Below are 27,200 nucleotides of genomic sequence, written 5' to 3' on the forward strand. Positions count from 1 at the left end.
TGAAAAATATTTGGAAATTTTGGAAATACTGAAACACAACAGCTTTCTCCTATAAATTTAAATTTGACTGAATTTTTAGAAACTTCAGCAGAGGAAGAACCACAACCTGCAACTTTGATTATAACTTTTCTGCTTGACTCGGACAGAGACTGGGTCTTAAAAGCATATTTTCGCAGCCAATGGGAATCTTTTCTTGGGTTTAGAGTTCAGGTTTTTCCGGACTTGGCCAGGGAAACAACTTAAAAGAAAAGAATTTCTAGAGTTAAAACCTAGTGTGTTGAAATTGGGAGCCCAATTCTTTATTAAATTTCCGTGTAAATGTATTATAAAATATAGGGATCTTACATATACTTTTTTCTTGCCGTCTCAATTAAAACAATTTCTTAATGATAAAGTTGTTGAAATGGCAGATGTTAAAGTTTAATCAGGTGACCATATGATAACCTCATAGCAGGAATTAAACTGTTCTGAGTAGTAATACTGTCCCCATTGTATCGCATTTACCTTTGAGTTATAGTTTAAGTAAAGTGTTGAGAAAGGGGTGTTTAGTGTGCCCTTGGGCCTCAGCCCAACCCCAGACGGATCCAGGACCGAACCGAGGGTTGACGGTGTGTTCCAGCATGGCTGACGGTCTTACCCTCTGCCAGGCCTGCAAGCACCCAAGACCAACAACAGGATGATGTTGGAATGTGAATGGTCCTCCGACCATTCCGAGCCCTTTCAGACCTGCTGCATAGAACAGCATGGAGCAGCAGGCCTGGCCTGAGGTCAAGGGCAGACGGGGCTTGACACGAAGACATAACAGCAGGATTGATGCAACGGCATCACGGACGAAGACTTGACACCAAGGCTGATGCAGATGGCATCACAGACGAAGACATGGGCTGATGCGACGGCATCACAGACGAAGACTTGGGCTGATGCGATGGCATCTCAGATTAGACGAGGAACTAGGCAAAGCTGGGAGGATACACTTTGGCACTGTCTCTCAGGGTGCCCTACTCAGCCCACCTACAAGGGCGGACCCAATGGGCTGGTCATGGACCACCCTGTCCCACTGCACGCCCTACACAGCCCAAGGAGGCTGGTCATGGACTATGCTGAGAACGGACAAGTGCAGGGAAGGATCCAGTCGAAGCAGAACTCCAACGACCAAGCCGAAGTCATCCGAAGCTCCACCAACGGCTGGCAGGACATGAAGCTCAGGAGCACAGGACACCAAGTCCATCTGCAGGCTAGTCCATCCGAGGGACCCCTGGGCTAATAGGTACCAGAAGGCTCAAGAGCATCGAAGACAAAGTCACAGGAACAGAACATCAAGGAACCTGGAACATCAGGAAACGGAGGATCAAAGCAAGACACCAGGACACCTGGACGGGGACCTCAGGCAACGAAGACATAACTTGATGTAGCGTGACAACAAGAACTCCATGGAGAAGACCTGACGGAGCTCTGGCAGGCAGGAGCCTCCAGAGTGAAGCAACTCTGATGCAAGGCAAAGACTGACTGATGGAGCAGCCCTTTATAGGGCTGCAGTAGGAAATCCACTCCCTAGGTGGGGCCAGCACACTTCCTGTGCCTGGCCCTTTAAATCCAGCAGAAAGGCGTGCGCCAGCACCTAAGGAAGAAGCAGGAGAGCTGTGCAGGACCGCGGACAGCGGCCTGCACTGACGTCAGCACAGGAAGAGGCAGGGCTGGCCTGAGACGCAGGCCCCGATGACGGCAGCGGCTCCCGCTGTTGCAGGAAGCACCGAGGGCGGCTCCAGCCACCAGGAGAGACCAGGGCTTGCAGCCTAGCACTGCAAAGATGCAGGAAACGTTGGCGGAAATCCTGGCCATGCAGGGGAGACAGAAAGTCCGCAGCTTCGGCCGCGGTGAAGAGGACGAGTCCGGGCAGCCTCCGGGCCGCAGGCAGCAACAAAGTCCGCAGCTCTGGCCACGCTGGAAGGCCCGACGTCGGCGTCCCTGCCACATCGGGTAAGGAAGCAGCGTGGGTGAGCGAGCCTGCTCGCGGGGAATCCCGCGAGCAGCGAATTCATAACATAAAGGAAGTCGTCTCCTTTTGATGGATCTCCCCCTGAATAGAGGGCTAGTGAATGGGTATAAGAATAATATATGTTCATAAATATGAGTAGGAGTGTAAAAATATTTTTTTCTATATTATGCCTTTTCTATTCAATGTATATTGTCATCATTGAAAAATTTATTTCAGTCTGTTATGTGTGAGCCAGGTTTTTATTGTATTCAAGTATAAGGCAATTAATGAAAAGGTGTGTGCCCATGAGGAAGTGTAGTGGATGAACAACTGTATATCGTCTGCATAGATTTTGAACTCTAATCCCAAACCTGATAGTATATGACATAATGGAAGAAGATAAATGTTGAATAACATGGCAGATAATGCAGAGCCTTGTGGTACTCTGGTTGTTGTGGTGTACCAGTCTGAGTGATGGGATTTGAGGTTTATCAGCTGAGAATGATTTGATAAAAAAGAAGTGAACCAGTTGAGCACAGTGTCTTAAATGCCAATAAACTGTAAGCTAGAGAGAAGAATTTCATGATTCAACGTATCAAATGCCGCAGTGAGGTCAAGAAGAATGATAATGAAATCAGTATTAGCATCAAAACCACGAATGATTGTATCAAAAGCATTGAGTAATAAGGTTTCGGTCCTATGTCCCTTACGAAATCTGTGTTGATTAGTATGTAGTATGTTATTGCCATTTATGTATTCAGTAAGTTGGTATAATACAGTTGATTCAATTATTTTGGCTAATAAACTTAAACAGGCTATGGGTCGAAGGTTTGAAGGGTCATATAGGTCTGGTATACGTTTCTTGGGTATTGGAGTTATGGATGCTTTTTTAAGGGTGTCTGGAAAAATACCAGTTGTCAGTGATATATTTACTATTGTGCTATGACTGGGGAAAGAAATTCACGACTGTCTTTAAAGAGTTTTCCAGAACAAGGATTGTAGGGAGAATGTGATACTTTGGTTGTGGCAAGTAGTCGAGATATGGTAGCAGAGTCAGTTTCAGTAAAGTCAGACAATGAGCAGGTAAAGGGAGGTAACATAGACACATAGAAATGACGGCAGAAAAAGACCAATCAGCCCATCCAGTCTGCCCAGCAAGCTCCCACACATTTTTCCATACTTAGCTGTTTCACCAACCACCATGTTCAGGGCCCTTGTTGGTAACTGTTTGATTCAAATTTCCTGCCATCCCCTGCCATTGATGCAGAGAGTAATGTTGGATTGATGTTGGTAGATTGATTTTAGGTATAGGTAAGTTTTCAAAATCAGTAGATATCTTAATTAGTTTTTCTTGGAAATGGCAAGCAATTTTGTTACAGTCTTCATCCGTCAATTTTTCATTTGGTATAGCTGTTTGGGAGGTCAGGGATTTGACAATATTGAATAGGACTCTGGGATTTCCATTTGCTAGGTTTATTTTATTTGCATAGTAGCTTTTTTTTGGCATTGTCTATGACTTTTCTATATTTATTTAATAGTGCATAATCATTTTTATGTTCTTGGCATGGGTGTTTTCGCCGTTCCCTTTCCAAACGTCTTAGTATAGTTTTTGTTCTTCTTAACTCTGTGGTGTACCAGGAAAAGTTAGTTTTGGATCAGATTTTGTGTAGTTTTTCTAAGCGAGGATTTAAGTATCGAATTGTTCTAATTATGAATAGTTTGTTCAATATCATTATTAATAAGTACAGGGAAGTTTTGGAGAAAGGTGTTAACAAATGTTTCTATGTCAATATGTTTTCTTTTGTAGATTTCTTTGCACTGATTGGTGGTGATCGGTATATTCCTGTTAAGTTCGCCCTTTACCGCAGTTAAAAATTGATCAGACCATGGTACTTGGTTTGACACAGCAGTTAAATTTAGAAATGTAGGATTGTAGAATACCAGATCTAATGTGTGCCCTCTATTTGTGGGTGGGTGAATTTATAAGTTGTACCCATCCGAGCCCAGACAAAGAATCAAGTAGTGTTAGAGCAGATGTTGATATGGAGCTGCCATCTAAATGTAAATTAAAATCTCTAGCTACTATAGTTTTTGGAAGGTCAACAGGGAGAGTTGTTAAGGCTTCTATTAGTGGGGATAAGTTGTTGGACAACAGGGTAGGAGGACAACAGGGTAGGAGGACACAGATTTACAAGTTCACTCGAAACAAACATCAATTCATAAGGATAATTTGGAGTTAAGACTTTCCTAAATGGTCTCAAGGAAGTCTTTATTATAATTAACAGACCACCTCCTCTGCGATTTGGGTGGGGTTCTGAAAAAGGTATATACCCAGGTGGGCATATACTATTCAGTATCACAAAGTCATATTCAAAGAGCCAAGTTTCAGAAATGAGAATGGCATCAGGGGACTTTGAGGAAATTAAATCGTAAATCATTGGAACTTTTTTCCTGATAGATTGTGCATTGATGATTAATAGAGAAATAGAAGTGACGGTGTGATGGTAATCAGCTTAGATTTGTCAGCAGAGGAGGCAGGAGGGTCTATGAGGATGTTTAAGGTCACCATTTCTTCCTTTTCCACAGATGGTTGAGATATACATGGTTGGAAAAGGAGTTGAGAAATCAAGGAGGATTGGTAGAGAGATTAATGATAATTGAATAAAGAGATTAAAATTGACCGGAACATCAGAAATATTTTTGGAAGTAAAATGCACGAAAGGCGCACAAAGGGGTGCACCTCCATCATGCATGGCCCCTTATGCCGTTGCCCAGTCAATGATGTCACAGGGGGGCATGGTGGAAGTGACCCACGTGGCAACCAGGGGGCTGCGGGATGGTACTTCACAGCGGCAGAGGAGGCAAAGGCCAGCAGATGGAGATGAATTGAAAACAGCTCCCGGGTGTGCAGGGGAGCTCACTGGAGTTAGCAGCAGGTACTCTCCAGCATCATGCATGACCCCTTATGCCGTCGCCCAGTCAATGATGTCACAGGGGAGCGCTGAATATTAAAATTTGCTGTAGTGTGCGAAAATCATCTCTATCAGCAGCCCCCTACATCCTTGCATCTCAGGGCAGAACAAAGGCTTCTTTGTGGTTTCCAATTTTAAGGGCTCTACCGAGCAAAAAATTCTATGCAGCTATGCTTCCTGATTCAGAATAAGTGAAAGAAAATCTTTGTAGCGCTGATATTTTGCCAGAACCTTGGGTGATATTGAGAACTCTGAGATTCCCGAAGGTAATGGTAGTAGATCTGGGTTATGCTCCCACAATTTGGTTGAATTTCAGGAATAGTGATTCTTCTCTTGGTCTGTGCACACATTTAATGAAACCCTTTCAGGGCTTGGAAAGTACTAGCATATTAATATAGTACATGATGGCAGAAAAGTGCCTATTGGCTCATCCATTCTGCTCAGGGCATATGGGCAGTAAGAGATGATAAATGTCAAACTGAATGAATATGCATATGTATCTTTTTGTCCTTATAGTTGATTTTATGGTGTGAATGATGTGTGAATGTTATTTTATGTGGAATTTTGTTGGCTATTAAATGAAGATTTACAATACTGTGCAAATTATAAGAGACTCTCACTCATTGTATTTGACATTTGTGGATTGTTTTGAGAGTCACGTGTAATAATCCCACCCATATTAGTTTGCCAGTAAGAGATGATTCCATTCTGTGATTAGACAGCTTAGTGAGAAATGATTTTCAAAATAAATCAGAAAATAAAGAAAGCCACTAAATTCTTTCATTTGAAAGAACACATTCAACAACAACTGTGCTATCAGGTCAAACATGAACAAACATTGTCACACAAAACAGAGATAAAAACTGAACAACTAGAACAGAAAATATCCAATATATGCTTGCAGAAAGGCATGCAAATGCAGGTAATTCATGTAGACAACTATGGAGGAGACATCAGAAAACAAACCATTTTAAATATCTCCAATGCTAGTATATGCATTAGTTTAATATCCAGCCATTAGTTCAGTTACTACAATCTAGAGAAATGCATAATATTAAAGAAAGAATTAGCTATGACTCTGACTATGTTCTACTTTTAACCAAATGTTCTTTTGTAGGCTAGGCTATGTGGAAATCCTCATTCACCTCCTCCAAGAAAACATATGTTTGAACAAAAAAGAAACATTACAAGTAATGCAACAAAATAGTATAGCCTTATATATGTGAAAGATAATAACTGTGTCAGTTACTCATTAAAAATCATTATATATTACCTGAACAGGCAACTGTTCCATAGCATTGATTGACCTATTAGAAAGGGATAGCTTCAAATGGACTTATGTTGATTTTGAACTCTTGCTTTCTAGTGAAGAGATGATATTTGGATTCTCATAAACTTCTGACTGTCTCAGATTCCCTTCCTCTTCTCTGCATGTTTGTGGATAACACTGTCATCTTCCTGGTCCCTTCAGCGCGCAACTGTAGGGTCATCTTTAACTCCTTTCTTTCCTTCTCTGTACACATTCAAAATACTGCTAAAAGCATGTTTTCTTTTTCTCTGACTTCACCAAAATCCATCCCTTCCACACTCTTACCACCTCCTATCTGGACCACTGCAACCTGCTCCTCACAGGTCTCCCACTGACCCATCTCTCACCACTACAGTACTTCAAAACCTCAGCTGATTTCCACCAATGTCACTACAACCATATAACCCCTCTTTTCAAGTCAGCACATTTGCTCCCCATCTGCTTCTGCATACAGTATTCAGTATTAAAATATTTTTTTATTTGTTTTCTTTCATGTTTCCAGTTTTTTAAATATTTTTTTGTTTTATGTTTTATTTTAGAGCGCATTATTTATTTAAATTTGCACAGAAACCATTTTAATGTACTAATGTACACTAAAACATTTAGGAGTGAATTTTCAAAGGGGTTTCTGGTGTAAAAATAGCATATGCATGTGTAAGCATGTTTGCGTGACTATGCTATTTTACAAATGTTGAGAGTATGTGCGTAGTTTTGGTTTTGCATGCACATTTTACCAGGAAATATTAGGGGCAGCCTGGGGTGTTCCAGGGCGGGATTCAGAAGTATGCCTGGCAGTTGCTATTTTGTAAGAGATATGTATACATTGCCAAACTTGTTCGTACACTTTTACACCTGCAAATTGATTTGTGCAAGTGAAATGGGACTTGTCTGTTGTCTGCAGTTTTGGGGTAAGAGATTTGGGTGAACTGGTGGAAGTTGAGGGGGAGGTGCTGAAGGTATCAGCAAATTCATGATTCCAAGCACTTGTGCTTACTTTATAAAATGCGTGCCTCCATGTTTAAGTCTGGGTGTTTATTTATGCAGTGTCACAAATTATTTCACATGTAAAATATACATTCTTATGTTATAAAATGGGTACAGAAAGTATACATTTTCTTGCATTGTAAATATATGAGCATACTGAAACATATGGGGATAATATTCAGTAAGCTGGCAGCAGACAAGCTATCCAGCTACAGTTAGCCAGATAATTTGTTCTGAATATTCAGTGGAATAAACATCTCACTGAATATCCCAGATTAACGTTATCTGACTAACTGTAGCTGGATAGCTTTAAACCTACTTGAATATTATTTTGAATATTGCCGGCGAGGTATAAAGTTATCTGGCTATAATTAGCTCGATAAGGTTAATTATAACTGGCTATATTCAAAGGAATATAGCCGCTCAAATGGTGATATGAAGTTTAGAAAGAAAAAAAAAGATTGTGGGCCTATTGGTCCTCACAGGTACCCTCTCCTCTCATCCACCGAAGTCTAAATGCTGAGCTCTACTGGGCCAAGCCTCAAGCCATCCCTTAACCCCCTTCATCTAATATTTTGAGAAATATAAGCACTGGTGCCGGTCCTTAATCACCCCTGCATCCCTCAACTTCCAGACCCGGTTGAAATAAAATAAAATTTGTAAGAGCCAGGCCTCCCACTTCCTCCCTATCCATCCCTTACCCTTCCATCCTCCTGGTACTTGAATTTCCTTTAATCTTCAGCCTGGATCTCAGTAGTGGCCTATTGTGACCCAGTCCTGACTCTTCAGGTGTCGCTAAACACTTACTCTAGAAGGGTAAGCTTCCAGCATGGCTCTCTAGAAGCACTATGTTAGAAGCCTATGCTTCTAGTGTAGGTGTTTAGTGACATCAGACTCACCAGGTCTGGATTGCGGTAGGCTATGGCCTGATGCCTGGTCACCTCACCAAGCTTAGATCCAGTGCTGGGGCTCAGCCTGAGGCCTGGTCATGTTGCCAAGGTGCAGGGGCTTGACCTGAGGACTGGTCCTGTCGCTGAGGCCTAGGCCTGACTCGGAGGCCTAGGACCAGACCTTTCAATGTCTTTTTCTGTGATGTTTGAAAAATGTTGCTGTTCACTTGAAGGATGCACCACAATGATGTCACTGAGGCACCATCCTCTGGAAAAGATAGCACCATTTTGATGTACAGTCATATATTTCAATGGCTGTACATCAACATTGCACCATCTGCTCCAGAGGAAGTCACCGCATTGATATAACAGTGGCCCGTCCTTCTAGCAGATGATGTCAGTTTTTGAAGATCACAGAAGAGGGAAGATGTTGGGAGAATTGATCCTAGGCCTCCAGGCTGGACTTAGACCTCAGTGAAAGGCCGGGCCTCTGTGAGCCTAAGCCTAGGTTTTGGCAATGGGACAAGGCCTTGGATTTGGCCCTGGTGCCAGAACAGTCTTGGGTTGAGCCTAGTACTGGGACTAGTTATTAGCCTAGGCTCTGGAACCAGAATCAGTCCTCAGGCTGTGCCCTGGCACTACTGCCTGGCCTCAAGGTCTTGGCATTGGGACTGGGACCGGGACCAGGTTTCAGGTCAGGCCTTGGCTTTGGGACCAGGCCTTGAGCTGGGTCCTGGTGCTGGGCCTAGGCTTTGATGATTTGACATGGAATCAGGTCTTGAGTTGGGCTTCAGTACTGAGGCCTGGTCCCGCCAGAGGCCTGTTTATGTTTGTTTTGTTTTCTTGTTTTATTTTTTTTTTTTTTGGTTTGGCTAGAAAACTAAACAAAAATTTTAAATGAAGCAAATCTTGATAAATATATGCCCCAAAATGAAAAAAATAAACCAAATCTAAAATTTTGGGACTGCACATCCCTAATTCTCAGTATGTTGCTGCTTTGTGATACTTTTGAATTTGAAATTATGGCCAAATACTATCCAATAATTCTGGCTATAATGAATGCTGTGTCTGTAAATGGAAATCCAATATTAGGTCCTTTTTCAAGAATGATTTTTACAGACTCAGAATAGAAAAGAGTCCTTTCTGAACAAAATCCTTAGTCTAAATAGTATTCCAGAGAGAGCTGTAAACAGCATTTCAGTTGTGTGGCCGAGAAGAAAGTTCCTCCACAATACTTATGCTGCCAGACAACAACAAAGAAAACAGCATTTCAAGGTCATTCTTTGTGCATATTTTTTACTGAATGCCTGCTAAAAGTAATATATGCATTTATTTATTTAAGAAGTATTTTATTCCACCTAGAGCAGCACAACTGTGCTAGGGGGGATTACAAATGAATACACACAAACAAAACACAGGATTTCCTACTCCCGCTTCCCCTCTGTGAGCTTTCAATAATATCATACACTTTTGTCAGTGCGTCAAAATCTCAGTATAATTTGCTGTCAGGTGATGCTAAATGTTCTCTCTCTAGAGCCTTGGCCATTATTCCCTCCCTTTTGAAAGTCTGATTATTTGGAGACTTTTATATTGTTCTTCTTTTGTATGCAGAGTTAATGCCAAATCAAAACAGCAGGCAAGAAAGGAATAAAAAGCCCGCAAAACAGCTTGCTGGTACAATTGGCAAATGGTCCATTTTTTGTCCACCAGGAAAACAAAATAATGCGAACAAAAAGCGCTGTAGATCTTTTGTGCAATTCTTTCATTTAGCACTTCTGGGCAAAAGACTCACCATGCCAGTTGCAGAAGATTTTGCATGCACAGTTTTGGCAATTGTGAATTCATAGGCATTCAGAGTGATGGAAGATATTGTTGTGTACCTAAATGCGACCTTTTGTGCTGTGACTCTGGTTATACACTAGTACAGGGTTTGCAAGAAGATGCTGAATATTACATACCTCACTCTGCATATCTTCCATGATTGAGTTGCATTTGGGAAGCATTTGAACGCATTGTTCAGCCAGTGGTAAAATGTCCTCAAATTCAGCAGCTGGTACCTTTTGGCCAAACATAATCATGGTCCTAAATGGTCAGGAAATAAAAGCTTAAGTCAAGATACATTGTTCAGATTCAGTGTTCTAAAACAGAGATCATAGGTGAATTTTCCAAAGGAAGTAGCCTGCGTTAAAATGGATCAATGCAGCTAGACGAGGTTCTTTAAAAATTGCTCCCCTCAATGCAGGTAAAAGTATGCTTTCTGAATCACAGTATGCATACTTTTGACTGCCCTAAAAAGGGGTGGAGCTAGTGCTGAAAAAAAACCTTCCCCTTGAAAATTTGCTTGCAGGTTTGTGGGTACAAAGTCCCTACACCTTGCAAATGTGGATAATTTTATTTTTAACCTCACAAGAAAGAACCTATCCACTGCTTCTACCATCATAGCACTAAAGATTTTTGAGTTGCCTGCCACCTTTATCCCTCAAATAGAAGATTTGGATTTACATGCTATTGAAGTTAAGAACATGCCATACTGGGTCAGACCAAGGGTCCATCAAGCCCAGCATCCTGTTTCCAACAATGGCCAATCCAGGCCACAAGAACCTGGAAAGTACCCAAAAACTAAGTCTATTCCATGTTACCGTTGCTAGTAATAGCAGTGGCTATTTTCTAAGTCAACTTAATTAATAGCAGGTAACGGAGGTAAGTTCTCCTCCAAGAACTTATCCAATCCTTTTTTAAACACAGCTATACTAACTGCACTAACCACATCCTCTGGCAACAAATTCCAGAGTTTAATTGTACGTTGAGTGAAAAAGAACTTTCTCTGATTAGTTTTAAATGTGCCACATGCTAACTTCATGGAGTGCCCCCTAGTCTTTATATTAACCGAAAAGTAAATAACTGTTTCACATCTACCCGTTCTAGACCTCTCATGATTTTAAACATCTCTATCATATCCCCCCTCAGCCATCTCTTCTCCAAGCTGAAAAGTCCTAACCTCTTTAGTCTTTCCTCATAGGGGAGCTGTTCCATTCACTTTATCATTTTGGTTGGCCTTCTCTGTACCTTCTCCATCGCAACTATATCTTTTTTGAGATGCGGCGACCAGAATTGTACACAGTATTCAAGGTGCGGTCTCACCATGGAGCGATACAGAGGCATTATGACATTTTCCGTTTTATTCACTTTGCCTTTCTAATAATTCCCAACATTCTGTTTGCTTTTTGACTGCCGCAGCACACTGAACCGATGATTTCAATGTGTTATCCACTATGATGCCTAGATCTCTTTCTTGGGTGGTAGCTCCTAATATGGAACCTAACATTGTGTAACTATAGCATGGATTATTTTTCCCTGAACTTATCTACATTAAATTTCATCTGCCATTTAGATGCCCAATTTTCCAGTCTCAGAAGGTCTTCCAGCAATTTATCACAATCTGCTTGTGATTTAACTACTCTGAACAATTTTGTATCATCTGCAAATTTGATTACCTTACTTGTCGTATTTCTTTCCAGATCATTTATAAATATATTGAAAAATATGGGTCCCAATACAGATCCCTGAGGCATTCTACTGCCCATCCCTTCCACTGATGTTGAAACTTCTAGGATGTAATTGACCCACTTCTGATGATTAAACTAGGGAGAAATTGTGGGGATTAGCCCACTCATGCTTTGAGTTGTTACAGTTTAGTTATCAGAAGTAGGCCACAGGTCATCGGTTGTACAAGATAGAAGCAAGCAATTAATAGAATGGAAAATAAAAAAGAATATCATAATGCATCTGTATCGATTCATGATACACCTGCACCTTGAGCATTGTGTGCACTTCTGGTTGTCCCATCTCAAAAAAGATATAGCGGATCTCGAATAGATACGGTGAAGAACAACCAAAATGATAAAGGGGATGGAACAGTCCCCCTGTGAGGTGAGGCAACAGCCTGCAGAAAAGACAGCTGAGAGCAGGTATGATAGAAGTCTATAAAATCTTGAGTGAAGTGGAATGTGTAAAAAGGGAATGTTTATTTATTTTTTCTAATAGTACCAAGACTAGGGAACTGTCATGAAGCTAATAGGTAATAGGTAGCACATTTAAAACAAATTGGAGAAAGCATTATTTCATTCAGCGCACAAACTATGGAATTGATTGTCAGAGGATGTAGGGATCCTACTAGATACATGTGACCTAGATTGGCCACTGCCAGAGACAGAATGCTGGGCTTTGGTCTGACTCAGTATGGAATTTCTTATATTTTTAAAGTCAATTATTGCTTCACAAATTTTTTTATTTATTTTATTTATTTAAGTTTTTTTATATACCAACATTCAAGACAGTAGTCCCATCATGCTGGTTCACAAGAAACAGGGGTGCAATAAATTTTACAATTTGAACAATGGTGCAGAAAAGCAGTTACATGTAACAGGGAATCAATAACTAGGAGTAAGAAGGAAAATGAAGATCAGATAATTATATATATATATATATAATAACATTATAAGAGGTGGCTATTAATGCTATTACTAGCGAAGAATGTTGATTGGAGGAGGTTAAGTAATGTTGGAGTTAGGAAAGGCCTGCGTGAACAGCCACGTCTTGAGTCTTTTCTTGAATGTTGAGATGCTGGGTTCCATTCTAAGATCCGGGGGAATGGCGTTCCATAAAGTTGGACCAGCTGTGGAGAAGGCCCGATCTCTAAGCGTGATGTGTCTGGTAGTTTTGGCTGGAGGTACTTGAAGAGATCCTTTGTAAGCATCTCTTGTCGGTCTTGTTGAGTAGTGTAATCGGAGGGGGATATGGAGATCGATTGGGGCTAATTGATGGATGTTTTTGAAAATGGTGAGAATGGTCTTGTAGATTATTCTGAAGTGGATAGGCAGCCAGTGGAGGCCCATCAGGATAGGGGTTATGTGTTCTCTTCTCCTGGTGTTAGTGAGTATACGGGCGGAGGCATTTTGGACCATTTGCAATGGTTTGGTGTGTGAAGAAGGGAGACCAAGCATGATGGTGTTACAATAGTCCAGCTTTGCGAAAATGATTGATTGTAGAATTGTTCTGAAGTCATGTGTGTGGAAGAGAGGCCGTATTCTTTTCAGCACAAATTCTTTTCAGCACGTATTCAGCACGTATTCAGCACGTATTCTTTTCAGCACAAATATCATATCTGTCTATTCCACAATTATGAAGCTCCATTTTTTACTGTAACTCCCCTAGAATAGCCTACATGCATTGTTTTAAACACAATATTATGGAAAACACATGACATTCCAGGGCCACTCAAATATCCACAAAAATTAAATTATGCTTAAGTGAGTCAATTAGGAAGGACACAGATTTAATTATTCATATTTTGAAACCAGTGATGAAGGTCAGTTACTATTCAGGTACTGTAGGTAGGTCCCTGCCCCAAAGGGCTTCTATTCTAAGTTGGTACCTGAAGTAATGGAAGGTAATGTGACTTATCTAGGATCACAAACAGTGTCAGTGAAAAAAGTGATGCCTAAGGCCACAAAAAGTATTAGTGAGAAAAGTGGGATTTGGACATTGGCCTTTCTGGCTCTTAACCTACTGCTCTAACCACTAGGATACTCCTTCACTCCATATCATCCTATCACCTGCACTTATATTCATAATCTTTCCTTCAAAATGATCTAAACTGATAACTAATCAGGTATGAAATGGTGAGCATGATGCAAGGTCACAATCACTGGCTCATTTTCACTGATCTTGTGGTCATCTATATTAGGCTAGAAGACATATCCATCAAATAGTTTTCCCCATATCCTGAATGAGAATGGTGGAGGCTTCAGCACCTGTGCCCAGGCACTCCCTTACTTCCTCTAACTTTTTCATCTGGAGCAATATGACAACATGAAATGGGTTCCCTGGTGACTACTTCTACCCACCCTAGAATTACAATGAGGTCCATATTCAAAGGGGTTTGTCTGGGTAACCTGCATTACCCGGAAATCCTCAAAGTTTAATTTTCCCACCCTTATAACTGGATACATTTTATTTGAGTAAGTAATTACTTGGATAAAATGTATCCCAATTATAATAATTAATAACCTGAAGGAGGTGACCTTAAAGCTTGTGTGAAATGGATGGGTACAGAGGCTTCCTTTAGTATTCAAAAAAGTCTTGATAGATGAAGACTTACATAGGAAGGTTGAGTCAGTCCTCGCTAAGGCAACTTGGGGCTCAATGGGAGAATTCCTTATCTTTCGTAGAGAAGCGGAATATTGATCTGGGTTTGAGATTAGATTGGGCTGCTTGGAAATGAATATGATATAGAGCCTCAAAAATTTCTTTATGTTGCCAGAGGATAGAGTTGATGTGAAAACATTTACATGGTGTTTATAGACATCCTACTTTCTATTCTATGGACGTTTTACTCTACGTAGCTATATGTAGCTTCATAAAAAAGGCATCAGGGGCGATCCGGGTAACTATAGACCAGTGAGCCTGACTTCAGGGCCGGGAAAAATAGTGGAAACTAATCTCAAGATCAAAATCATAGAGCATATAGAAAGACATGGTTTAATGGAACACAGTCAACAAGGATTTACCCAAGGGAAGTCTTGCCTAACAAATCTGCTTCATTTTTCTGAAAGGGTTACATGTGGATAAAGGTGAACCAGTAGATGTAGTGTATTTGGATTTTCAGAAGGCGTTTGACAAAGTCTCTCATGAGAGGCTTCTAAGAAAACTAAAAAGTCATGGGATAGGAGGCGATGTCCTTTTGTGGATTACAAACTGGTTAAAAGACAGGAAACAGAGTAGGATTAAATGGTCAATTTTCTCAGTGGAAAAGGGTAAACAGTGGAGTGCCTCAGGGATCTGTACTTGGACCAGTGCTTTTCAATATATATATATAAATTATCTGGAAAGGAATACGACGAGTGAGGTTATCAAATTTGCGGATGATACAAAATTATTCAGAGTAGTTAAATCACAAGCGGATTGTGATACATTACAGGAGGACCTCGCAAGACTGGAAGATTGGGCATTAAATCAAATTTGATCATATTATGATCACTATTGCCAAGCGGCCCCACCACCACCCAATTTATCTGCTCTATTACTATTATGTACACAAAAAAACAATAAAAATATGGAGGTCCATATTTAGCCAGTGAGTGACAAAGCTATCTGAGAGTAAATTTAACCAGATAATTGTAACTAAATATTAAATGGGACAAGTCCCCTATTAAATATATGTGGCTAAAGTTATCCAAATGATTTTATTTGGATAACTTTAGTCATCCCATTTGATGTGCAAATAAAGTTATATGGGCACATGTACTCAGATTACTGTAAATTTAGCCGCCATATTCAGAATATAGCTGGATAAGTAGAAAACAAATAAATGGACCAATATTAAAAAAAACATTTGGATCTAATACCCGATTCTACCCTCACCAGTTCCCCAAAATGAAAAAAATGTGCAGCCATAGAAGCTCCAGGAGCACCCACCACAATATTAAAATTAAAGTGCTGGATCCAGGCACCCTCCTGCCCTCCCATCCAGATCCCTGCATCCTCTGCCCCATCCAGATACACCAAAGCCCCCAAGGATGGCCAGCAAAATAGTTATATCACTGCAGCCATGTCTAGTATTGCCCTAATAGCTGGTTAAGTGTACACATAACTGGATAACTTTAGCTGAGCACATTTAGCAGGAGACTTGTCCCACTGAATATTTGGATAAAGTTAGCTGGGTACATTTATTTGGATAACTTTGCTGCTCACTGGCATATTGAATATGGACCTACATATTTCTATTGTTTTTATGTATCATTCTGAGTATTTCAAAACTTTCTGCCTATTATTTATTGTATATGTTATTGTATTTTATATTCATGCAATTGTAATTCATGTTTTTATTATTTGGTGTATATACAATTGTATTGCTATCTTGTAAGCTGCCTTGAGCTCTTTCTGGAGGTGGACGACATATAAAACAAAGACGAAATGTTTTAGCCTGCCTCATTTCTGTGTCCTAAAATGAGGATTATCATCTATGACTATTTAATGTCCTATGACAGGTGTACCCAGATTAAGGTAATCTAAGCAAAGCCTCTGGGCCTGCTCCAGTTGAAGGAGACTCCTTCCTAACTGTGGCTGGCTATCAGTCTGCTCTACCCTAAAGGTCTACTCCTTTCTAAGGATCATACAATTGTCTTAGTGTTGGTAGACAGGCTATAAAGTTGTCCCACTTTATAGCCTGTTTTCAACTTCCCATAGCTAAGAAGAGACTACCCAAATACCTTGCAAAGGCTTCACAGACTGCCAAGCCAGGTAACCTCTGTCGGTGGAACTTTCATCTCCTCTTCATATCATCCCCAGATGTCTGGGCAAACAAAGAATTGGCCAAGTCCTACAGTACTACTTCCCCTGTTTTACAAACTATCACCAGGATGACTTAACTAAATTTTTGCCCTATTACGAGTTTGCATATAATAATATGGTCCATGATTCCACTCAACAGACACCATTCTATATAAATTATGGCTATTATCTATGGTTCCATCTCAGTGCTGACTGACTCTTCTGTTCCAGCAGTGGCTGATATGACCCAAAAATGACCCACAAGAAACACAGAAGGCCAGAGACAGCAGAGGCCTAATTTTCAGTGGGCTAAAATGTATGGCTGTCTTCAAAGCACCTAAAGACTAATATCCCTTCTGCTAAGTTGGACCATTAATATCTGAACCTGTGTTCCACCTTTGTTGACCAGATCAACCCAATCACCTTTGAACTCAAATTTCCTCTAGCTCTTAGAATGTACCTGGTGTTTCATACATCTCTACTGCTAACTTGTACTTAAAATTGTTTCCAGGCCATGATCAGATCCTTCCACCTTTAGGTCCAAGGACATGAATTGAAAAGTACATATTAAAAGCAATCCTTGACTCCAAAAACACCAATGGCAAGTTGACCTATCTGGTGAATTGGGAGGGCTGTGGATCCAAAGAAAGGTTTTAGAAGCTGTAAAAAAAAAAAAAAATCCATCTTCCAGCAAAAATCCTTGCCTTTCAACAATGGTACCCCTATAAACCAAGCCCCAGGTTACCCAGAGGATTAACCAAAGAAAGGGAAGTAATGACATGTCTAGTAAGGTGGGTCTTGGATTGAGGACTGTTTAGGGATACAGGCCAATGCTCTAGACATTGGAATGAACTTTCAGTACAAGGAAATCTGAGGTGCTAGAAGGAATGAGTGTGGTGCCAGAGACCAAAATGATGCAACACAGAAAAATGGGATTGGGCTTCTGACTTTGAAAAGTGATTGCTGGGAACAAGAAAGCTACTCTCATCAGCTTGAAGGCTGTCCAAATCTGCTACCTTGCAAGAATAGATGTACTCAGCTTTCAACTTGAACTGCTGCTAGATTGTGCCATTTGTCTTAGGTTCCTGTGGGCACTATTTGGAAATAGAGCACACAAACAAATGATAGAAAAAAACATAAAATTGTGCGGTTTTTTTCTATTGTTTCGTTTAAAATCCAAATGAAACAGCATAGACAATATTGTCAATGTTGTTTGTTGTTTCAAACTAATGCACATCCCTAATATTTATACAGGATTCTTTTGCTGGATCTAAGTAACTTCCAATTTATTCCTATCCACACAGTCAAATCCAAAAGATGATATTACCTGGTGTTCCATCGATCACTGTGGGATTTTCTTCTTTTTTTTCCCAGATCAACATCCATTTCCCCTAGTCAACATTACTACTTAAGCCAATGAGTAGTGTCCCAGAAATTCTATTTGATGAGGGTCTCTGAAATGGTCTTCCAAACTCAGGTCCTTATTTTTGTCCTTCACTAGGGTGCTGTTCTAGCATTTCACAAGTAGTGGCTGAACGTTCTTTGTTATTTCCCTGTTTCCTTTTCAGAGAGATGGCTTATTCTTTTTCCTCTGCTCTCTTGGAAGGCATTTTGGACAACAACTATCTCCTGCATCTCTGCCTCTTTCTTCCTCAGATGACTCCTTTCTAGCACCTCTAGATGTACTCATAAAACTCTTCATTGACAAGTCCCAAATGCACCAGCATCTTAGGGGCTTAGGACTGTAGCACCCATTCCCTTTGCCAAGGAAAGAACCACAGTAAACACATTTTTAGTGAGGCTATGAGCTTTTTATGTGAGTCACAGTTGAAAAACATATAGCATGTGTTTATTTTTATTTGACATACCTGAATTTGAACTTTTCATTCCCATAATGAGCATATTGGGAGCACAGTTTGTTTGCTATGATAGTCAGCTGTTCAACAGACTTCCTTTGAATTCTCTAGAAATGAAACAAAAGCCAACAATACAAACCATGAGATTAAAAACAATTTCAGTAAGAACAGAGAAAGTCTGAAGCACAAGTTTATAATTACTTCTTTAGATTTTGAAGTTTAGGAGTCCTAAAATTCATGGATCTTACACCCTATTTTGAAAATTGAGTGGACACTTTATTGGAGCCTGAAATATAAGAATTGCTAATGGAGCACTAGAAAGAACTTTTCAATTTCATCAGTCTATTTTCCTCCCATGGAGTCCATTGTATACTAAATTTTAGGTGGAATTCATACTTTTCAGAATATGCACATCATTTTCAAATATTAGTTTAAGCCAAATTTTAAAGCTTTTTTTCTCATAAATATTACATTCTTCAAAGCAAAATATTCACATGTACAGTTTTATTAAAAGCATACCAAATTATAAATGCATTTTTTAAAACTTTCTTTCAGTAGAAAACAAGTTTACATCTATTTTATGCATTGCTTCACTTTATTGGTAAAAGTTTTCTTTGTGTTTTTAGCACATTTAACATTCTGAAAAGAGCTATTAATTTTGATGTGGCGATCTGTCCCTCTGTCAGCCACGGGAGCCGCCCAGATCATAGTGCTGAACTTGACATGCCTCTATTTCATGTCAAAACATCTCTTTCACCTTTTATTTCCTATGAATGTGCTTTAATAAACCTTTAGGTTTATTGGACAATGGACATCTTTTTTTTTTTAGCTAGTTTTCCATCTACCAGAAACTGGAAGGTTTTCCTGTGCTTTTATATTTTTGCAGGTTTCAGTGGTCCTTCCAGTGTCCTGGAAGAACAGCAGTTGGTCCATGAAGGCAGGCTGTGGATTTAAAGCTACAGGAGAAGGCCTGGCACATAAGAAGCAGCTTTGAGAAAAATGGTGGCCTCTGTGCAGGAACGCAGCAGGAGTAGCAGCAGCTCTGGAAGGAGAACTGCAGCACTGGAGCAGGAGAACTATCCTTAGGCTAGGAGAAGTGTTTTTGAACTGGAGGACTGTTCTTGGAGCAGGAGCTGGCTTTCCCAGTTGAGCTTTCCTTGCTATTATCAGATCCGGAGTCACTGGGGTAGATTGCTCCCACTCCTCTATTTTGACCCTTATCTTCCCCCTGTCCCAGTATGACCCTTTTTCTCAAAAACCCTACAATTGTGCATGATCCCTTCCAGTTGGCATGAGGAGCAGTGCTTCCTACCCACATTTGCCTTCCCCTTCTCTGTCTGCTGACTTCGCTCTGAGGTTTGGATGCATGAGGTCCCAATGTCTTGTGAGACTTCTGATCCCATGGGTTCAAACCTCAGATTGAAGTTGGCTGGGGGGGTGGGAATTGGGATCATGCATAGATGTGGAGCAGAGTAGTGAGAGAAGGCTGGGGAGGGCTAAGAGAGAGGATTATGAGGGTGTGAGGGAAAGAAGGTTTTGAAAGGCATAGGATGCTTTGGGTTTTTTTGTTGTTGTTTTTTTTTTTTTAGAAAAAAGATGATGATGGGAGGCAGAAAAGGATCATGCCAGAAGACTGTTGCAGCCAGACAAGACTATTTTCCTTTCTTTCTCAGATTTTATCTCTCATCTCACTATTCTCTATTATATTTAATCCTTCCATTTTATATAATATGTCCGTTTTCCTGTAATATAGTTTGTGATATTGGTACAAAAAATACTAAATAACACTAATATATTGCACTATTCTCCATTTTTTTCCCCTTAACTTCAATCCATTCTCTAATACTGATTCAACATGTGACTCACCTTAGGGGCAAGATAAAAATTCATTTCTGCAGGTGAAACAGTGCTTTACCCACAGAAATTTACTTTTCGAAAATGGCCTTCCCTCTGTGTGGGTAAACTTACAAATATAGGAGTAGATTTTATAACATGCACACGCGGCGCACATGTACACCTGATTTTATAACATGCACACGCGGCGCACATGTACACCTGATTTTATAACATGCACACGCGGCGCACATGTACACCTGATTTTATAACATGCACATGCGGCGCACATGTACACCTGATTTTATAACATGCACACGCGGCGCACATGTACACCTGATTTTATAACATGCACACGTGGCGCACATGTACACCTGATTTTATAACATGCACACGCGGCGCACATGTACACCTGATTTTATAACATGCACACGTGGCGCACATGTACACCTGATTTTATAACATGCACACGCGGCGCACATGTACACCTGATTTTATAACTTGCGCGCGGAATTTATAAAAGCGGGAAACTCCCAGCCGGCGTTTCAGGGGTCTGGGAGAAGATATGGAGGCGGGGGTGTGGAGGGTATGCTAGAGGTTGTGGGTGGGTGGCAGGAGGGTTCTTGGTGATTTCTAAAAAAAAAAAAAAATATATGAAAGGAGACTGTGGTGGAGATGGTGGTGGTGGTGGGGGGGGGGGGAGGTTGACTCATGGAGCTACAGCTGCTTCATTTTTTTTTTTTTTAATTTGTTGGGCTAAGGGGAGGGGAGGAGATCAGGCGCTAGCTAGCACCTGGATGGGGGTGGGGGAGGGCACTGCGGAATTGAGCCTGTAGGGCTGAAAACTTTTTTTTTTTTAATTTTTTTTTCATCTCTTTGGGACTGGAGTTGGCTACCCCTGCCAATAGTTTACCCTAGTTATGGGAAATATATCATTTGTCATAAAGGCAAACATCCCTTTAGCAGAGCATCTTGTCTCCAACAGTGGCAAACATTAGGTCTCTGGAGGAAGAGTGTAAGAAAAAGGATGTCTAGCGTTGTCTATCTCCTATCATATGCTCGGAATTTCTGGCAGTCATGTTTTCAGGATGCCCTGATCCTAGCAGTGACACCCTTGACTGTTAATTTAATATTGTCTGAGCCATCTTCCAGAAACTTGGATAATCCCTGTTTGAGCTCAGTTTTACTGTTGGCCTCCACGGTATCTGGAAGCAATGAGTGCCAGAGGTTATCTAGCCCTTGTGTGGTGAAATATTTTATTTGCTTTAAGCCTACTACCTGATAATTTCATTGCGTGCCACCAACACTTGCATCATTATTGTCATTTTTAAAAAATGTCACTTTGGTATACAGATATGCTAGGAGATAAACTCATATACTAGAGGACAATTTTCAAAACCATTTCCTTGGGTGAAACAGAGGGACAGACAGAATCCTGAAGTTGTGATGCCTAGCTTGATTTTCTAAAGTTTCTAACTTGCAATGCATAGCCAAGTTATCTTTGGCCAGTGTCGCATTACGCTGACTAGTCCTCGCAGAGCATTCACTTTTTGATCAGTTGCCTCAAGCTTCCCATAGTGCTGAAGCTGGGTCCCTTTCAGGATTTGGACTTTATTATACAATTGCAAAGAAAACACTGCTAGCTCCTTAATAAAACTGTCACTGAAGCTTCCAGGGCAGCGAGAGCAGCCCAAGATTAGCATCTCCTATAACAACTGCTGGTTTCTTATGCTTGCTTCACCGTTCTGAAAGTGACTGGAGTGCTAATTCAGCAGAGCCTTTTCCCACCTCCGTTTGAGATCCAGGAAGCGTTGCCAGCATTCCAACCAAAGCAGCCATCTCCAATCCCAGTCCTCTCACCCAACTCACCAGTGTACTTTCAGCCCTCAGTAGGGGGCCTGTCTCCCTTGGCAGGCCATTGGCTCAGCACAAGCCCTGCTAAAGCAATCCTTTACAGAAGGCCTCTCAGCCGAAACCCCTTTCAAAATGGCAGGGGCAATTTGATGATTCGGTGCTCAGCCCACAGGCAAGATCTGGCAGCAGCACTCCATTCATGGGAGAGTTTAAATAGACAGCCTCCAGCAAGGAAGCTGCTCCTTTCTCATCCATGGCACAGGAGATTTCTCAGCAACCAAAACCTGAACTTTGGTGCACGACAGTGGACCACTTGGCTTCCCCTTGTGTTTCACTATCTATGCCACTAGAGGGGGATACAGTAAAAATCGCGGGAGAGCGGGCGAGTGCCCACTCTCCTGTGCGCGCGATTCAGAAAAAAAAATTATTCAAATTAGGGCCCGCAGTAAAAAGAGGGGCTAGGGACACTAGCGCGTCCCTAGCGCCTCTTTTTGGACAGGAGCGGCGGCTGTCAGCGGGTTTGACAGCCGACGCTTAATTTTGCCAACGTCGGTTCTCAAACCCGCTGACAGCCACGGGTTTGGAAACCGGACGCTGGCAAAATTGAGTGTCCGGTTTTCAACCCGCAAGCCATGGGCTGATTTTAATTTTTTTTTTTTTATTATTTTTAACTTTTGGGACCTCTGACTTAATATCGCCATGATATTAAGTCGGAGGGTATACAGAAAAGCAGTTTTTACTGCTTTTCTGTACACTTTCCAGGTGTTGAGAGAAATTAATGCCTACCTTTGGGTAGGCGCTAATTTCTGAAAGTAAAATGTGCGGCTTGGCTGCACATTTTACTTTCTTTATCGCGCGGGAATAACTAATAGGCCCATCAATATGCATTTGCATGTTGCGGGCGCTATTAGTTTCGGGGGGTTTGGACGCGCTTTTTCGAAGCGCTATTACCCCTTACTGAATAAGGGGTAAAGCTAGTGCGTCAAAAACGTGCGTCCAAACGGCCTGTTAGATAAGTAACTCTATGCCAGGACAGAGCTCAGAGCAGACGCAGTTATGGGGAAAATGCCAGCTTGGATTTCCCATTGGACAAAGTATTTTACTTTGCTTCTATATTTACAACAATGTTCTATAGCATTTCCGCAGTTCCACAATATGTTACCATACAAAATGAAAATATTTTCAAAGGTATTTTCACAGGTAAAACAATGTTTTACTCATAGGAATGGTTTGTTATAGAATTGCACATTCAATATGCAGGTAAACTTATGCACGCGTGTCATATACGTGCAAACATTTACCCAGACTGACGGGAGATATTCCTGGGGGTGAGGTCGGGGAAGGGGTTGCACTTATCTTCATAGTTTTCAAAAGTAGGCACATAAAATTTCCCCCAAAATTTCTGTGCCTATAGGGCTGAATTTGCAAAAGTATTTATGTGCATAAAACCCAATTTTATGGGGTAGATTTTCAAAGGGGTACGCGCGAACCCCCCGAAAACCTACCCCAAACCCCCCTGCGTGCGCCAAGCCTATTTTGCATAGGCTCGGCGGCGCGCGCAAGCCCCGGGGCTTGCATGGAGGGGCATGTTGGGGGCGTCGGGGGGCGTGCCGCGAGTGATGCGGCGTTTTGGGGGCGGGCCGCAAGTGACGCGGTGTTTCGGGGGCGGGCCTGGGGGCGTGGCGCCAGCCCAGGGGCGTGGTCAAGGCCTCCGGACCAGCCCCTGGGTTGGGTGATGGCGCGCCAGCAGCCCGCTGGCGCGTGTAGATTTACGCCTACTGAAAGCAGGCGTAAATCTGGCAACAAAGGTAGGGAGGGGGTTTAGATAGGGCCGGTGGGGGGGTGGGTTAGGTAGGGGAAGGGAGGGGAAGGTGGGGGGAGGGCGAAGGAAAGTTCCTTCCGAGGCCGCTCCGATTTCGGAGCGGCCTCGGAGGGAACAGGCAACGAGCACCGGGCTCGGCGCTCGCAGGTTGCACAAATGTGCACCCCCTTGCTCGCGCCGACCCCGGATTTTATAAGATACGTGCGGCTACGCAAGTATCTTATAAAATCCAGCGTACTTTTGTTTGTGCCTGGTGTGCAAACAAAAGTACGCGCTCGCGCAAAATTATAAAATCTACCCCTATATGCGTAAATGGGCTTTTGAAAATTTGCCCAGAGGGTTGTGCACGGAAAAATATCTGCAAAAGTGAATTCACTTGTACTTTTGCATAGATTAGAAAGAGGCATGCCAGAACAGAGCTTGGGCAGAGAAAGTATGCCTTCATGTGCTTACTTTCGATTTTCAAAAGTCTGTTCGGAAGTCTTCATGCAGCCATTTTCACCTGCTAAGCTGCAGGTTCAAATGCATGCACGCATGCCACCAGGGTTCTCAATTTGCAAAGTGGACTCTGAAAGCATGGGCTGAAGTCTGCATGTACTTTGTCTATACAGACTTTAACCAACGAGTGGGGTGTGATCTTGGCTGGGTGAGTCTGTGCGTGTAATTTCACCTGATTTTCAAAGAGAACTTATGCTTTGAGAATTGGTGTAACTTGTGTGTGTAGCTGCCCCCTACGTTGCCCACCATGTTACAAATGTACCCTTGCTGTGTTACTCTAAATTAACTTGATAGGCTTCAGATTTACACTTAGAGAGGGCAATTTTCAAAGGCATTTCTGCAGGTGAAAGCGTGTTTTACCTGCAGAAATGACCTTTTGCAAAATTGCTTGCCCAATTACGCGGGTAAAACTTACACGCATCCTGTCTCTTCAGGCATAAATTCACCTGCACTAGGTGAAGGTGTTCCCGGGAGCAAAGCTGGGGATAGGTTCGGACTTGTGCACATAATTTTGAATTTTATAAAGTATGCAAGCAAATTTCCCCCGCAATGTTCCAGGTACATAACAGCAGGTGCCACTGTGTGTGGATAAATTTGGTGGGATAACTTTCAAAATGGACTGATGTGTCTAGGTCCGTATTGAAAATTGATGTCACTTAGGCACGTACTTGCTACCTAATTTAGGTGGGCATCAACTCCCGTTAAGGTTACCTGAAGAAGTAGGGATGATCAAAGAGAAAACAGAATCCTACGACACATGCAACGTTTGAAGTTTATAAAGAGCGCAAAGAGAGATTTACCTGTTCTGTAAAGCAGCGGTTGGGCTTCTTTGACGTGCAGCAGGTGGTTATCATTTTTAAGTAACTCTCAGTGGAGTTAATGATCTGCAGCAGCGGGGCATAGGCGTAGTTACTTGAGTATTCATACAGAAATCTGCAGCAGAGAGAGAGAGAGAGAAATCACGATTAGCTGTGCCATTAATCCGTGTGTTATCTCGGTTTACCAAATGCATGCTCTGAAGAAAAGGTCCTGCTGAATTGGATTTGCAGCATGGAAACCAACAGTGTGAGGGGAGGAGGAGTAACTCCTTGCATTCAGTGGATGAAAACAACCTATCGTTTGTAATGCACTGTCAACTAGGGTTGCCAACTGGATCCAGGTTTTCAGGATGGGCTGATCCATTCCCATGTTTTCCCCCTTGCCTGCATGGAAAAGTGGTCTTGCTTTTCTGGGGAAATCAACATGAGAACATAAGAACATGCCATACTGGGTCAGACCAAGGGTCCATCAAGCCCAGCATCCTGTTTCCAACAGTGGCCAATCCAGGCCATAAGAACCTGGCAAGTACCCAAACACTAAGTCTATTCCATGTTACCATTGCTAATGGCAGTGGCTTTTCTCTAAGTGAACTTAATAGCAGGTAATGGACTTCTCCTCCAAGAACTTATCCAATCCTTTTTTAAACACAGCTATACTAACTGCACTAACCACATCCTCTGGCAACAAATTCCAGAGTTTAATTGTGCGCTGAGTAAAAAAGAACTTTCTCCGATTAGTTTTAAATGTGCCCCATGCTAACTTCATGGAGTGCCCCCTAGTCTTTCTACTATCCGAAAGAGTAAATAACCGATTCACATCTACCTGTTCTAGACCTCTCATGATTTTAAACATCTCTAACATATCCCCCCTCAGCCGTCTCTTCTCTAAGCTGAAAAGTCCTAACCTCTTCAGCCTTTCCTCATAGGGGAGCTGTTCCATTCCCCTTATCATTTTGGTAGCCCTTCTCTGTACCTTCTCCATCGCAATTATATCTTTTTTGAGATGCGGCGACCAGAATTGGACAGCAGAACAACAAGTTGAGGTGGGCAGTGGGGCAAAACTGAGAATGGATCAACTTGTTCTGAAAATCTGGAGCTAGTTGGGAACTTCTACGGTCAACGCCTTGCCTCATTGCACTCCATGGTAGCAGCAGCTAGCATGAATATGAAGAAAATGATTAAATTAATTCTGTTAATGGCTGGTTCATGGAGGAGAATGCTGATGGTTTTGGATTTTGTATTCCTACTTGCCCTATCCTTGCCCCCCCTGCTCTGCTAATGCCAGTTTTGGAGGGCTCTCCTGCCTTTTTCCCCTGCTCCAAAGCAAGAGGGGGAAAAGCAGGTAGTGGTGGTGGCACATGCTCTCCTAATTTTAATTTCTTGGATTGAGCTGGTTTCTACTTCTGGTTTTCTGCAGTTAAAATTTGTTCTTTTAAGTTTAAGGACAGGACTCATGTTTTTCTCACTGCTACTACTGCTTAAGCTTCTTACAGGCTGGGTTGGCTCAACAGGAACACCCAGTTCTCTGCTCCTGCCAGTTTTCTGCTCGCTGCCATTCACTCCTCTTCTTTTTGCTCATAGAGGCATTATTGAATTGGAAGTGACTACTGGGGGTTTTGATGTTACAATATACATTATTGAAACAGTACCACTCACTAGTACCACTGTAATACTGACCGAGTGTCTGTCTGTGTGACAGTCTCTTAATCAAGTTGATAGACTGAGTTCACTTCAGTGCTTAGCAAGTGCAGTGCAACTTGTCAAGCAGAAGCTTGCTAGAGGGACAAATTCTGTCTCTGTCTTTCTAGGACTATCCCTCAGAGTGTGTGCAAAAATGTCTCTCTCATTCACACATATATATATATATATATATATATATATATGCAAAGTGTATGTTTGCACATGGCTGAATGACTCCTTTTACATACATATAAAACCTATCAGAGAAGAAACTGCTAAGACTGTCAAGACTGCTCTTCTGCTCTGTCTCTGTAGTCTGCCATAAAAGCAGTGCACTCTGGAGAATCAGACAAAAACTCACTGCTGTTCTGTACCACT

At 41.7% G+C, this 27,200-nt stretch overlaps 1 protein-coding gene across 1 annotated transcript in view; it reads right to left on the reverse strand.

The window, feature by feature from the left end:
• The window catches only part of GC (GC vitamin D binding protein), a 211,483-nt gene that overhangs the window by 39,697 nt on the left and 144,586 nt on the right, over positions 1-27,200 (reverse strand). The window contains exons 5-7 of the mRNA XM_029598735.1: positions 25,125-25,257; positions 18,330-18,424; positions 10,089-10,212 (exon numbers count right to left, since the gene is read on the reverse strand). Of these exons, the coding sequence (XP_029454595.1) occupies positions 10,089-10,212; positions 18,330-18,424; positions 25,125-25,257 (352 nt within the window). The remainder of the gene's footprint in view (positions 1-10,088; positions 10,213-18,329; positions 18,425-25,124; positions 25,258-27,200) is intronic.

The sequence above is a fragment of the Rhinatrema bivittatum genome, chromosome 1 (genome assembly GCF_901001135.1).
Source record: "Rhinatrema bivittatum chromosome 1, aRhiBiv1.1, whole genome shotgun sequence".
NCBI lineage: Eukaryota > Metazoa > Chordata > Amphibia > Gymnophiona > Rhinatrematidae > Rhinatrema > Rhinatrema bivittatum.